General features: G+C 59.6%; 1 protein-coding gene across 2 annotated transcripts in view; it reads right to left on the reverse strand.

Moving 5' to 3' along the window:
* Window positions 1-13,782, reverse strand: part of GTF2IRD1 (GTF2I repeat domain containing 1) — an 87,425-nt gene that overhangs the window by 36,398 nt on the left and 37,245 nt on the right. For both annotated transcript variants that reach the window (XM_075564848.1, XM_075564847.1), the window contains exons 4-9: window positions 13,382-13,537; window positions 11,731-11,914; window positions 10,699-11,003; window positions 9,158-9,247; window positions 6,138-6,221; window positions 299-482 (exon numbers count right to left, since the gene is read on the reverse strand). In XM_075564848.1, coding sequence (XP_075420963.1) covers window positions 299-482; window positions 6,138-6,221; window positions 9,158-9,247; window positions 10,699-11,003; window positions 11,731-11,914; window positions 13,382-13,537 — 1,003 coding nt within the window. The remainder of the gene's footprint in view (window positions 1-298; window positions 483-6,137; window positions 6,222-9,157; window positions 9,248-10,698; window positions 11,004-11,730; window positions 11,915-13,381; window positions 13,538-13,782) is intronic.

Genomic DNA, 13,782 nt, shown 5'->3' on the forward strand with positions numbered 1-13,782 from the left:
CCTATAGGGCAGGGTAGAACTGCCCCCGGTGGGTTTACGAGACTGTAACTCTGTATGGGAGCAAAAAGCTTCCTCTCTCCCTCAGAGCGACTGGTAGTTTCAAACTGCTGACCTTGCAGTTAGCAGCCCAATACGTAGCCACTAGGCCACCAGGGCTCCCGGGTCTGCTTTGGGGAGGGAGTACAGAACTGCCCTTGATGAGAGCGTCCTAGGAACCACGTGGGCCAGGCTCTGCCTCCCCTTTCCCTATGACGACTCGCTGGCCCCGCCCCTCCCCACGGGGCCCCGCCCACTGCACCTCTTAATGATGAAGTGGATGCTGTGCCGCTCCTCCAAGATCCGCTTCAGCTTGGGGACCCCGTAGGTGCAGGGGCGCTTGAAGGGGATCTTGTCCGGGATGCCCACAATCTCCACGGCCTCGGGGTCGCAGGCGATCTTCCTGTAGGGGACGGGGACCATGTGGTCCAGGCCCAGGGCTTCAGCTGGAAGGGTAATGGCAGGACTGAAGGGGAGGACAGAGGCGAGGGACACCCAGGGCCCCCCGGGGCTGCAGTCATGGATGCCCTGCCCCCGCAGGACACAGAGGCGCTACAGGCTGGATGGGTGGCCTCGGACCACCCCCCTGCCACCTCTACTCTCACCACCCTCTTGTCCTTCCTCCAACTTGCCAGACACGCCATCAGGGGCCTTTGTACAGAGACTTCTTTCTGTTCGTTCATCTCCAGAACCCCCACCCCCGCCCCACCCTCCATCGGCCCTGACACCCACCCCCAACACTTACCACCCCACCTTCACCCGCTAACTTTTCTATCAGACACCCACCGCTCTAACCCCCAGAGAAGCAGGGCACGTCACCCTGCTTAGCTAGCGAGTCAACACTGACTCTCAAGACTGGGGGAACTCAAGCAATGCACTGTCTACGGTTTTCCAGTTTGACGTCCCATGAGCATTCCCCGAGAGCCCTGGTGGCCCAGTGGTTACACGTTAGCAATGCTCACTGCAAGGTCAGCAGTTCAAAACCACCAGCCAGTACGTGGGAAAAAGAGGCTTGTTTCTGTTCACAAAAAGATTCACAGGCCCTGGAACCCAAAGGGGCAGTTCGACCCCCTCCAGCAGCTCAAATCCACCAGCCAGTGTGTGGGAGAAAGAGGCTTTCTACTCCCATAGAGAATTAAACTCTGGAGGAGAAAACAATGGGACTGACAGTTCCGGGGGTACATGGGAGAGGGGGAGGTCGGGGGAAAGGAAGTGATGTCAACAAACCCAGGGACAAGGGAACAAGTGATCAATTGGTGGTGAGGAGGGTGTAGGAGGCTTGGTAGGGTGTGATCAAGGGTAATGTAACTGAGAGGAATCACTGAAACCCAAATGAAGGCTGAGCATAATAGTGGGACAAGAGGAAAGTAAAAGGAAATAGAGGAAAGAGCTAGGAGACAAAGGACATTTATAGAGGTCTAAATAAAGGCATGTACATATGTAAATATATTTATATATGAGAATGGAGAAACAGATCCATGTGCACATATTTATAGGTTTAGTATTAAGGTAGCAGATGGACATTGGACCTCCACTTATGTACTCCCTCAATGCAAGAATACTTTGTTCTATCAAACTGGCATTCCATGATGCTCACCTTCCTGACACAATCACTGAAGACAAAGTGGGTGCATAAGCAAATGTGGTGAGGAAAGCTGATGGTGCCTGGCTATCAAAAGATATAGCATCTGGGGACTTAAAGGCTTGCAGGTAAACAAGCGGCCATCTAACTTGGAAGCAACAAAGCCCACATGGAAGAAGCACACCAGCCTGTGCGATCACAAGGTGTAGAAGGGATCAGGTATCAGGCATTATCGGAACAAAAAATCATATCATTGCGAATGAGGGGGAGTGCGGAGTGGGGACCCAAAGCCCATGTGTAGGCAACTGGACATCCCCTTACAGAGGGTCTCGGGGAGGAGACAAGCCAGTCAGGGTGCGATGTAGCAATGATGAAACATACAACTTTCCTCTAGTCCCTAAATGCCCCCCCCACACTATCATGATCCCAATTCTACCTTACAAATATGGCTAGACCAGAGGATGCACACTGGTACAGATAGAAACTGGAAACTCAGGGAATCCAGGGCGGATAATCCCTTCAGGACCAGTGGTGAGAGTGGCAATACTGGGAGGGTGGAGGGAGGATGGGGTGAAAAGGGGGAATCAATTACAAGGATCTACATGTGACCTCCTCCCTGGGGGACGGACAAGAGAAAAGTGAATGAAGGGAGACGCCGGACAGTGTGAGACATGACAAAATAATAATTTATAAATTATCAAGGGTTCATGAGGGAGGGGGGGAGGGAGGGGGAAAATGAGCTGATGCCAGGGGCTCAAGTGGAGAGCAAATGTTTTGAGAATGATGAGGGCAACGGATGTACAAATGTGCTCGACACAATGGATGTATGTATGGATTGTGATAAGAGCTGTATGAGCCCCTGAGACTCCACAGAGGCAGGCTGCCTAGTCTTCCTTCCCCACAATGGTGGCGTCAGAAGGCCAGCCAAGACCTAACCTACAGGGAGAGCTTGTTTAAACGCAGGTTGTTGGGCACTTCCTCCAAGACAGATCCGTGGTACTCCCAATAGTCTTCCCCAGCACCCCACGATATTCACGCACACACTTGTTGTGTGGAGATCAAGGGCTGTGATCGCTGGAATCTACGACACGGCCACTGGTCAGTGGCTGTCAAGCTGAGGCCAGCTCAGGGCAGCCTTTATCAGAGAGCATGAGAGAACAGAGAGGTCACACGGGAGGCTCAGGGCGCCTGACCTGTGCCTTTGTATTTCCAGTCACCTGCACATTCAAAGGCCGGACGACGAATCAGGAAAACCACAGAAGAACTGACGCGGCAGATGTTACATTATCTACTGTCAATTTGAGACTTAAGAGTGAATGGGGTGGAATTTAGCCTGCCAATCAGGTCGCAGCTTGATGACCTCATTTGGAGGTGCTAAGGAGGTAAGTAGCTCGCTGGAGGTGGGACACAGACACACACAGACACACACACACTCCCTGCAAGACACTCCTGTTCAGAAGACACATGGAGCTATGCTGGAGTCCTGGAGCTGAGCGAGCCACGTGGAGCCCCCTGCCAGCGCTGAGATGCTTCCACTGCCACTGGACCCACAAGACTTCCCACCCACTCGCCTGTGATCTTCCTGCATTTGGCCTCATTGCATGTGTTGCGTGAGTCTGAAGAGGACTTTATAGACTGGTGTTGGACGTCTGGGCTACTGTTGGACTTATGGACTTGATCTGGACCGGGCTGGGATGTTTTTCTCCATATTCAATCGCTCTTGTTTATAAAGCTTTCTTACGTGCATAGGAGTGTCCGTGAATGTTTCCCTAGTCTATTCAGACTCACACAGGGTGTTGATGAAAACTACTAAACGCAACGCGGACAGCCAGAAGCAAGACAAGTGCGGCCAGACTGCTCCTCACGAAGGAGGAGGATGCAGGGGCTTTGGACCAGAGGTCATCAGGAGGGAGCAGTAGAGGGGCAGTGAAAAAGAGGAAGACCTCCCTCCATGGGGGGGGGGCAGACATCGTGGCTGCGACGGGCCATGGGCTCACACACAGGAATGGTCACCAAAGGGGCAGCGTTTCCTCCTGTTCCTCCAGCCTCACCCCCTCCTGCCGCAGGCTGCTTGGGGCAGGCGCTCCCCACTCTGGAGGGAGCCTGGGCGCACACCTCCGTCTTTGGCAGCCAGATCCCACTGTGAAGTCACACTTAGCTGGTTGTCAAATTAAACCCTCGAAATCCCAACAGCTGTCACACCATCGCTCCCAGCAGCATCACCACCGCCCCCGACTGAAGGGCGGTGCGCTCCCAGTCTGTGCCAGGCTCATGGGCTTGGCTGGGCCGGTCTCTGGCGTGAGCAGGTGCCCGCCGGGCAGGGAAGAGGGCGGGGCTGCCTGCCCTTCGTCTGCTGGCAACGTCTCCCCCAGTGGTGATGCTCTGGAGGCTTCTTGAAGGCTCACGTTCCCATGCCTTGCTTTTCTGTGTTTCCCCCTCTGCACCCCCAGCCCAGGAACCCAGGTGACAAAGTGGTTACGGGTCAGGCTGCCATGCACAGGGTCAGCAGTTTGAAACCACCAGCAGCTCCATTGGGGAAAGACGGGGCTTCCTAGCTCCATAAAGAGTTACTGTCGTGCATTCCTCTTGGTTCCCTGAGGGTCACTGTGAGTCTGCTCTGACTCGATGGCAGTGTTTGCACCCCCAGCTCAGTGTTGGTCTGCTTCACCCCGAGGCAGTGGCTGAGGGGGCAGTGCCATGCTGGGCAGCCTCAGCCAGCCCTGCTGGTGCAGGATGGAGGGATACCGCGCTACCATGCCCCCATCCAGTGTACCCAGTGTCATGAGGACTGTCCCTTATCTACTCAGGCAGCCAGAGTTGGGGGTGGGGATGGAAGGGGCTCTGTCCTGAGCAAGAGTCTCTTTGGTCACTGACACTGGAGGGGCCCAGGGCTGATAGCTGGACACAGGCCTGGCTTCCTGGGAACCATCCAGGATGTGGCCAGGTCAGAAAGTGGCAGCTGCCTGGCTCTGCACCAGAGGTTGTGTGCCGGCCCTGCTGGGGCAGGACTCTCACCAAGGATCCTCCCTCCCCTGGCCTCCTGACTGGCTCCAACCTGCCCTGGGGTGGGAGAAACTCAGGTGCTGAAGGGGCAGGGGCGGCAGGGGGCCAGCCCAGGTGACCACATCAAAGGTGCCCAGCAACTCCAGTGGCCTTCCTGTGATGCAGGGAGGCTCATGCAGCTCCAACCACATCCTGTGAGGCCCATCTCCCTAGTCCCCCAGCCCAGATCAAAGGGCAGTGTCGGATTACCCAATCAGCAAGGTAAGCAGGGGCTTACTCCTGCTTACTTGCTAATCTGTAGGGACTCCTTGTAGATTTCCCCCACCACATCAAAGATGTCGCTTCTCTGTCTGCCTGGCATCGGTCTCTCTCCCAACCCCAGAATCAGAGCCTCATGTCACATTTACAATCCCTGGCAGGGGCAGAGTAGTGCCCCAGAACAAGGTAGGCATGAGCGTCTTTGTGCTTAGCCTATTATGAACTGCTTTCTGTTTTCCATCATGGGTGCGGTGGAAGCCACAGGTTCCTAAGGAAGCACATATAGGCCTGTGCTTACCTTGTTCATAACCCGCCCCGTCAAAGGGCACCTCCCTTGTCTGCGATGACAGCCCTGGATGCCGCCCCTCAGAGCTGCCCTCTTCTGGTTCTGAGGACCCCAGAGCAACAGGTGGGGGAGGCTCTTATCCACACACCTGCAGCCCCCTGCTGGCCAGACACACCTGGAGACTAGCCTCCCCTGTCACCTCCTTTCGCACAGAGGCCTGCCCCACAGCTCTGCCCCGTCCTGGTGGAAAGCTTCCCCACAGCACAGGAACCACACGAGGGTAATGACCTCCCTTCCGGTGGCCACCCAGTGGGTGGGTCTCTGCATCCATCTCCCCAGTGATGGAAGGCCACACCTCACTTAGGATTGAGCAGGGCTCAGAGACGGGGCTCCACAACGTGAGCTGGCAGGGCAGGGTGGCCTCGAGGAGGCAGGAACCAGAGGCTCAGCCGGGACTGGGAGGGTCGCATCTAAGGCTCCTGGCCAATCAGCACAGGGCGCCACATCAACCAGCCATCCCGTATATGTGCCTCCCGGGACTCAGGAACGGGCACTATTCAGGGATGTAGACCCCTGTGGATGGGTGAGGGAGCCCCTTCCCCGGCCCCCGGCCAGGAGACCCCCACAACCAAGCAGTCATTGCCCAGAAGGGGGGCCAAGAGCCCCAGGAAAACAGTACAGGCAGGAGGCTCGCGAGGCACACAGCCTGGGGGAAGGGGCTGACAAGTGGGTGATGCCAGCCTGAGTCTGTCTTCTGGGCTGTCTGGAGGGTCCCCAGAGGGTGGCTGGCCTCTCCGGGCCCCCCACGTCCCACAGGTCAGCCAGGCCTAGGGCTTTGCCATCAGCCCGTTGCCTGAAGGATCCGGGAGGGAAATCTTGCTGCAGCCACCCCATCCGCAAAGAGGCAGCGTGCAGGGGGGACAGGAGAGCTGCCGGCCAGGCGCGGGCGCAGCAGATGGGGAGCCCACTCACCGTATCTGCTGTTAAACAGGATCTGCACGCACTCCCGCAGTGTGTTGATGTCCTCGGTCTCCTTGATAAAGGTGTCCCACTTCTCTATGAGAACACAGGAGGTGCACGTGAGGGGCTGGGGCAGCCATGTGGCCCCTGCTGGCCTGGCCCTCCCACCCACCGCCTTCTCGGCCCCCAGACCTCCGGTTTCCTCAGGGCGCTCCAAGTGCCCTGTCTGCTCGCTCCTAAGAGGCCACTACACCTGATCTTGGGCAGCCTCTGTCTGCCCCATGGACACCAGGCACTGTGCAGGTTCAGCAGGTGCCTCCTGGACCCACCTGCTTCGAGCATGCAGGAGGTGACCATGTGTTTGTGACCTCAAAAACCTCACCCTGTCCCCTGATGTCTGGGGGCTCCGCTTCCCATAGCCCCGGTGGTCTCTCCTGTACATGTGGGCCCCTGCCTCGAGTTTAATTTCGTGGGTGGGCCAGGTACGATCCCTAATAGCAACACCTTATCTGTGCTAAAAGGAGCTCGGGGAGCTGAGTGGTTATGCACTGGGCCGCTAACCGCCAAGGTCGGCAGTTCAAAACCAGCAGCCGCTCCGAGGAAGACAGTGGAAAATGGGGCTTTTTGGTCCTGTGAAGAGTTCCAATCTCGGAAACTCAGAGGGGCGGTTCTGCCCTGCCCTCCAGGGCCGCTGAGAGTGGGCAGTGAGTGAGTGATGGAATGAGCAAGCGAGTCTCTGCGTTGAGGATCTTATAGATTAGGGAAAGTCAAAAAACCATGCTAGAGAAACACAGGATCCTTTATTCAACAACAGTATCAAGAGGGTATGTCCCGGCATCCGCTTCACCTAGGCCCCCAGCTCCTGACGGCGGTGGTCCCTCCTCTCGGAGAAGAGTTCTGCATGTCCGACGGACACCCCCATTGAAACAGCAGCTTGGGTGTGCTTGACCCAATGGATGGATGGATGGACCGCGGTAAGAGTTGTACGAGCCCCCAATAAAATGATTTTTTTTTTTAAGTAGAAAGAAAGAAACAGCAGCCTGGAAGCCTCGCGGGCGTCAACTGGTGCTCCTTAGACGTGTGTCTCGGTCAGGGCTGTGGGTGACGGGAAGGCGTCCCGGTGGAATTCTCCTGGGACGGCCCTTGCCTCCTGGAAGGGGGCGCAGCCGCACGGTCGGGATGACATGAGTCTTCTCCGGCACAACTTCCTGCATCTCCTCCAGAAGAGCCCCCCTAACCACCCCGGGTGGCCCCTCGAGACTAGCCCTTTTGGACTTCCAAACAGAAAACAACAACAGCCAACAACCAGTCGTCACCACTGTCGGGCGGGCTGGCCTCTCCGCCTCGGCTCTCGGTGGCCTGAAGATGCCCTCCGTCTGGAAGTGCCTGGCTCCATGAAACCGTCTTCGTTGGCATCTCTCTCGCTGTCAGAGCCGGATGCGAAGCTCGGTGCTTTGAGCTAGTCCGGGGCGTGGGGGTGCAGGGGTAGGGGCTACTCTTGGGAGGGCAGAGCGCAACCACTGAGAAAGGATTTGAGAGCGTGAGTCCATTTTTATCTGAATGACACAGCCTTTCACCTTTGTAAGTGGAATGTTCACTCTCAATTTGTGTTCAAGCCACCGTCTGTGCCGGAAGGTCCCAGCTGGCTGGAGAGCCTCAGGTGGTCGAGTCCTTAGCTAGCCCGTCTTCGGCTGACGCTGTTGGATCCTTGGAGCCAAAGGCCCGCAGAGGCCAAGACCTTCCCTGGCACCACGTCCTGGGCGGTCCCAACGCCCGTGGCTCTCGCGCCCGCGATGAGCCTACGGGTCTCCTCCCACCCGTTTCTGGACTTCAGCCACCGCTTCTTCGTAGTGCGCCCAAGCCGACAGGGTCTTCCCTCTCCTACCTACCTGTCTTGCACCTGGCTGGATGCACCTGAACGCGTGTTGTCTATGGCGCGGGGCGGCACTGCGGCAGGCTTGTTGCAAGGCTCCGAAGTTTCGGGAAGACGCTTTGGTGAACTTTTGAGGCTGCCCTTGACCTCAGAATCGCTCCCCTTCCCCTGGACACCAAACACGCCCTCCTTTGTGAAGGTGTCCCGAGGAGACCTCGTGGGTGGCTGCCCTTGGACCGCGGAGACAGGCGTCTTGTTCGGAAGCCGCCCGCGTGCACGTGAACCGATACTTCCTGACAGATCCCGGTCCTGTGATCCTACGTGTATCCCACTTCGGCCCTCAAGACAACCTGGAAGCATAGCTCTTGCAGAAGGGGCACCCGTGGGGAACGGGTGGCTCAGAGAGGCTGGGTGTCCTGCCTGAGGGCCCCCCAGCGATTCTCTCACCCAGCGCTCACTGGGGGCGGGCTCTCACGGCCGGTGCCCTGTGGGCATTCACATCCCTCCCGTCTCTGGGCTGGACCTTGTTTAGGGTGGCGGGGTTTCCGTCCTGATCCCAGGAGGCCGTGTGCTCTAAACGATCCCCCCCTCCCCCAGTGCACAGAGGGGACCTCCACAGCGGGGCGAGGAACTGCCAAGACTTTCTCGGTCTAGTTTCGTGCCTTTTTGCTACCAGGGACGCGCCCGGGCGGGTTTTCCTGCTCCCAGCCCCTCTGAGAGCAGGGTGGGGTCTCAAAGGCTCACCCCTTACTCTCTCTAAGATCACAGACTCTGCGGGAAGCTGCCATCCAGAAGCCCACTCAGAATGGAACTGAGGCCTCCCGCCACCAGCCACACGAGGAAGCGCTGAAGTGGACACTCCAGCCCCCACCAAGCCTTCTGTTGACGGCAGCCACCCCGCACCCCTCCCGCTGCCACCTTGCCCACAGCCTCGTGAGAGAGCCTGAGCCGGAACCACCCAGCTAAGCGCTTGACTTCATGACCCATGGCTGCGGGGGCGATCGGTGCTTGCTGCTTACAGCCACGTTCCGTGGCAATTCCTTAGGCAGCAGTGGATCCTGACCACACCCGGAGCCGAACCGACACCGTGTCCTCACAAGGACGAGCTCCAGTGCCACTGAGCAGGCCCCCCCCCCCCCCGGCCGGGACGCTGTCCTACCCGACTTGTCGTGGACGATGGAGAAGAGGATGCGCTTGGACGCGTGCACGTTCTGAATGAGAGGCCCGCCAGTCCCAGGGGGCTTCTGTCCTGGACCAGGGAGAGAAAAGATGCAGGTTCATGGGGGGGGCCCGCCCGGGGGCCCCGCCCGAGTCCGCAGCGTCATGTGTCAAGGAGACCCCCAAAGTGGTGATGACACACTCGTGGTAAACACCCCCAACCCAGGGCCTGAGCCATTCTTTCTGCAGCCCGCGCCCCAACGCCAGACCCAGGAGGGGGGCCCGCGAGGCCGCTCTTACGGATGGGCCCCCATTTCAGGCGGGAAGTCCCACTTCCTTCCCCCACCAACTGACACGCTTGTAGAGGGTGGGGTCCTTTTCTCTCCTAATAATCACGATAATATAACAGATATCCACATGGACCATTTTAAACCCCTACTATGTGCCAAGCCACAGTGGTCACACACTGGTCTGCTAACGACAAGGTCTGCCTTGGGGTTCAGAACCACCACCTGCTCTGCAGGAGAAAGACGGACCCTCTACTCCGTCTCAGAACCCGGCAGGGTGGTGCTGCCCCATCCCAGAGACTCCCTAGGAGTCGGTGGCAGGGACTTTGGTTCCATTTGGTCTGTGCCAAGCAGGAGCCCTGGTGGCGTAGTGGGTCCATGTATGGCCGCTAACCGTAAAGCCAGAAGTTCAAAGCCAACCATCTGCTCTGTGGGAGAAGGGTGAGGAGTCTCAGGAACCCATCGGGGCGGTGTGGCCCATCCCTTGGGGTCGCCTCGATGGCAGTGAGTTTCCATTTTTGAGGACGCACCAAGCACTGCTTCCGTCCCCAAGCCAGAGCACCCTCAGAACCACTTGGGGGGGGGGATCTTCTAAGATACCCACTGCTGGGCCCCCACCCAGAGGTCAGGCAGGACTCGTCGGAGCATCTCTGGCTGCCCCTGCTGTCTGGATGGTTTCTGGCTCCTCACATGCACTCTGGGAGGCAGTTCCGTTCACAGCCCCATTTTACAGATGACACTGAGGCGCAGAGGTAGAGCTGGTCTCTGGACACATAGCCACTAAACAGAGGAGGCCCACCCAGCCCAGGTGACCCAGATTCACGGCAGGCCTGCACAGGGCTTGTGACCCTGGGGTTCTTTACAGGGTAGACTGCCTCAGCTTCCTCCCGAGCAGTGGCTGGGGGCTTGAACCACCAACCTTAGTGTTGGTAGTTCAGTGCACATCCAACAGTGCTCCCAGGGACCCAGGTCTCCGTTGCATGCAGCTGTTGCTTCCCCAATGCCTTCAGGACCCCACACTCAAGTACAATCAGCCAGTGCTCATTGAACAGCCCTGCGGGTACCGAGACCATGGTCTCAGGCCAAAGTCATTGTCCACGGAGGGATGAGGGGTGGCCGTGTCCTACTGGGTCGAAGCCATCTGTGCTGCCTCCTCCCAGTCCTGTGTCCCCTGACCTGTCTTCTGAGGGTGCCCCATGCAGTCATGACCTTTGTCCACCCCCTACACATGGGTCCTGGCAGCCGGCCCCCTTACCACAGCAGTCGGCAAAGTCCTGGCTGCTGGGACCTTTGGGTTCTGGCCCGGCCCGGCCGAGGTCGCCGGGGGCCAGCGGGCAGGCAGGCGCCTCTTGCTTGAGCTCTCGGACGGCGTGGTTGGGGAGCGCGGTGCTGTACAGGAAGCTGGCCACGGAGGAGGAGGTGGCGGTAGGGGGCGGGTCGTGGGGTGGCACCTTGGGGGCCTGGCTGTGCAGGCTGCAGTCCCGAGAGCCCTTGGGTATCAGAGTCACGCCGTTCAGCTCCACCAGGGCCTTTGACTCGCGCCCGCTGTCCTCGGGGGGCCTGGGAAAGGGTGGGGCGGCTTCACACCCTCGTCGCACCTGATGGATGCCCTGCTTCCGCCATCCATCCCCTCCTCCCCAGACACCCCAGTCCCATCAGGTCTGGACTGGACAGGAGCTCATTCCCAGGGGACAGGTGGGGAGGTCAACCCAGAGGGACCAATGGGCCCAGGGCCATCCAGCAAAGCCAGAGTAGGGCCAGGCCTTGTGCCCCATGCCCACCCACACAGTCCAGACTTGGTCCGTCCTCTCCCTCCCTCCAGGGATCCCCCGCTGGGCACCACTGTTGACCCTTAGCAGAGGTGAGCTCAGGTCCAAGCTCTCCAGGGCTGCCCCACCCACCAGTACATACCGGGGACCCGTCTCAACAAGCCCATCCCCTGCCAGCCTCTAATGCAAGCCACGTGGCTGGCTGGGCCGGCCGCCACCCTCTGCGCAGCTGTTCCTGGCACCTGCAGTGGCTCTGGGTGACCGCGTGCCAACTAAAGTCTCTCTGGCCACTTTGCGAGTCCAGTGTGGGAGGACCCAGGAAGGACGCCTGTGACCCAGTGGCCAGGCTCTGGGGTAGACCGGGAGTTCTGGGAGCAGGAGCGCGCCACCCAGTGTGCAAAGCCCCTCCCCTCTGGCTGGACCAGTGGCCTGGGATGCTGAGCCAGTCCCCACCCCAGCAGGTGGCCCTCTCCACTAGGCGCCCGCCCACTCCCAGCATCCAAACCATCTGTACTCACCTCTTGAGCTTGAAGCGGATGCGGTGGCTGTGCTCTAGGATGCTCATGAGGGCCTTGGGGTCGTACTCGGCTGGCCTCCGGAAGGCCAGGCCCTCGGGCATCCCCTGCACGGCCAGCAGTCCCGGCTCCTTCAGTAGCCGCTCGTAGGGCAGCGGCACCACGCTGGCCTTTCCCAGGGCTTCGCCTGTGGGTTGGTGGGGAGACATGGTGTGAGAGGGCAGCCAGGCGAGGTTGGGGCCAGGGGCACCCCTGAGCTGGGCTGATGTGGAGTGACCCTCCCCTGGGTGCCAGTGTCCTGGGGAACGACCCCAAAGGCCCGTTGGAAGGGCCACAGAGAACAATTCCCCACAAGAGAAGGGGGAGGTCTGGCTTGCTGGACAAGATCCCCAAGGTCTGCACTCCAGAGCTCCCCGCCCTCCCAGTGGGTGGGGGCCTGGGATAGCTCCTCAGGGGCCAAGGGCAAGGAGGACAAAGGGGAGAGGGAGTGAGGAAGAAGAGAGGGGGCTGATAGGAAGAGACAGGGAGGAGGAGAGGAAAAGGGGGCTCGGAGACAGACGAAGGTGATGATGATTAAGGGGGGGACCAGGAGCCCCTCGGCAAGGGGACTGAGGAATGGACAGGGGTCCGGGCTCTGTGATATCTCTTGTCACCACCTGCTGTCCCCCCCCTCCCCGCCACAAAGAGGCCCTTCCTCTCAGTGACCCCTGACTGTGCCAGAGGTGGCTTGGGGGTAGGTGGGTGGGGGACTCTGGAGGGGGTGCACAGCAGCACAGCCACTCAGGGCCCCTGGGGCCCCCTCTTGACCCCAAGTCTCCTCATGGACCTTGGCTCCACAGAACCTGGGGCCACTGGAAGGGCAACTGAGGTGGGGCTTGAGGGATCTGGGTCACCCAGGGAGTGTGAGGGCCACTGTGGGAGCCCCAAGACCCCCCACAGTCTGACAACTCTGAAAGTGGTCAGGCCCCCTCCTCCTCGCCCCCATGCAGGAAGAACTGGGTGGTTCGGCCATTCAACAAATGGGCCCCCAGCAGGACTTGGGACACCCAAGCACCTGGCCACAGTGGCAGGGCTGAGCCTCAGAGGACAGGGACAGTCAGCCCACCAGAAGAGCCCCTGCAAAGCACTGTTGTCCTGGAGAACATGGGGAGCTCCCTGAGACGGGTCCAGCAGAGGGACCACAGAGTCAAGTGAGGAGGGGCAGGGGGTGGCCACATCGGCGGGCCACTGTGGCCACGCTGAGATACTGAGGGCAGCAGGGGCCCACCGAAGGGGTGCAGGGAGGAACTAGTCAGAGCTGTATGTGCTCTGGGGCGATGTCAGGGCAGTGAGCCCAGCAGAGTGCTTGCCTGGAGACAGGAAGACCCCAGCAAGCCTGGGCCCCTTCCAGGTAAGAAAGAGCAGAGCCCGTAGCAGGCCGGGACTTGGGGATAGCAGAAGGTTCCGGAACCGTGGACAGAGGAGAGATTCCGACCTGGACTGTCCAGGTAAGACATGGATGGTGCACCGCACACTCCCTTGGCCCGAGTCCAGCTCAGAGCGGGACCCAAAGGGGAGTAGCTGTGTAGGGGCGGGGTGGAGGGGTCTTGCCAGCTGGGCCAGGCCTGTGGCTCCCTCCCACCAGGTCCCGAAATGGAATGAGGAAGGGTCTTACTATAAAGAACATCAAACACCTCCTCCACCATCTTCCGTAGCAGGTACACGTCCGAGCCGTGCTCCAGAGAGGACCTGGGAAAGTTCCGGCCGCAGCCCTCGCCCCGCGGCACCTTCTTGGGGTGCTCCGCCTCCGGCTCCTTCCAGGGGGGCCCTCCTGTGGGACAGCGCGTGTGGGGACATAACAGTGCCCTGCCGCAGGGCTCTGAACCCGAAGCAGCCAGGCTCCCCATCCGAAGGGGCATGAGTGAGGGCTACCGGGCAGGGGCTAGTCACCTCGTAGTGCCCAGTGTCTGGCATAGGAGCCAGGTCTCATCCCACCTCGGGGCAGGCCTGGATCTAAGCTGGGGCCAACAGTCACCATTCCCTCTACCCCTTCCTGGCTCTTTGTCCCCAGCCATC

The sequence above is a fragment of the Tenrec ecaudatus genome, chromosome 12, assembly GCF_050624435.1.
Source record: "Tenrec ecaudatus isolate mTenEca1 chromosome 12, mTenEca1.hap1, whole genome shotgun sequence".
NCBI lineage: Eukaryota > Metazoa > Chordata > Mammalia > Afrosoricida > Tenrecidae > Tenrec > Tenrec ecaudatus.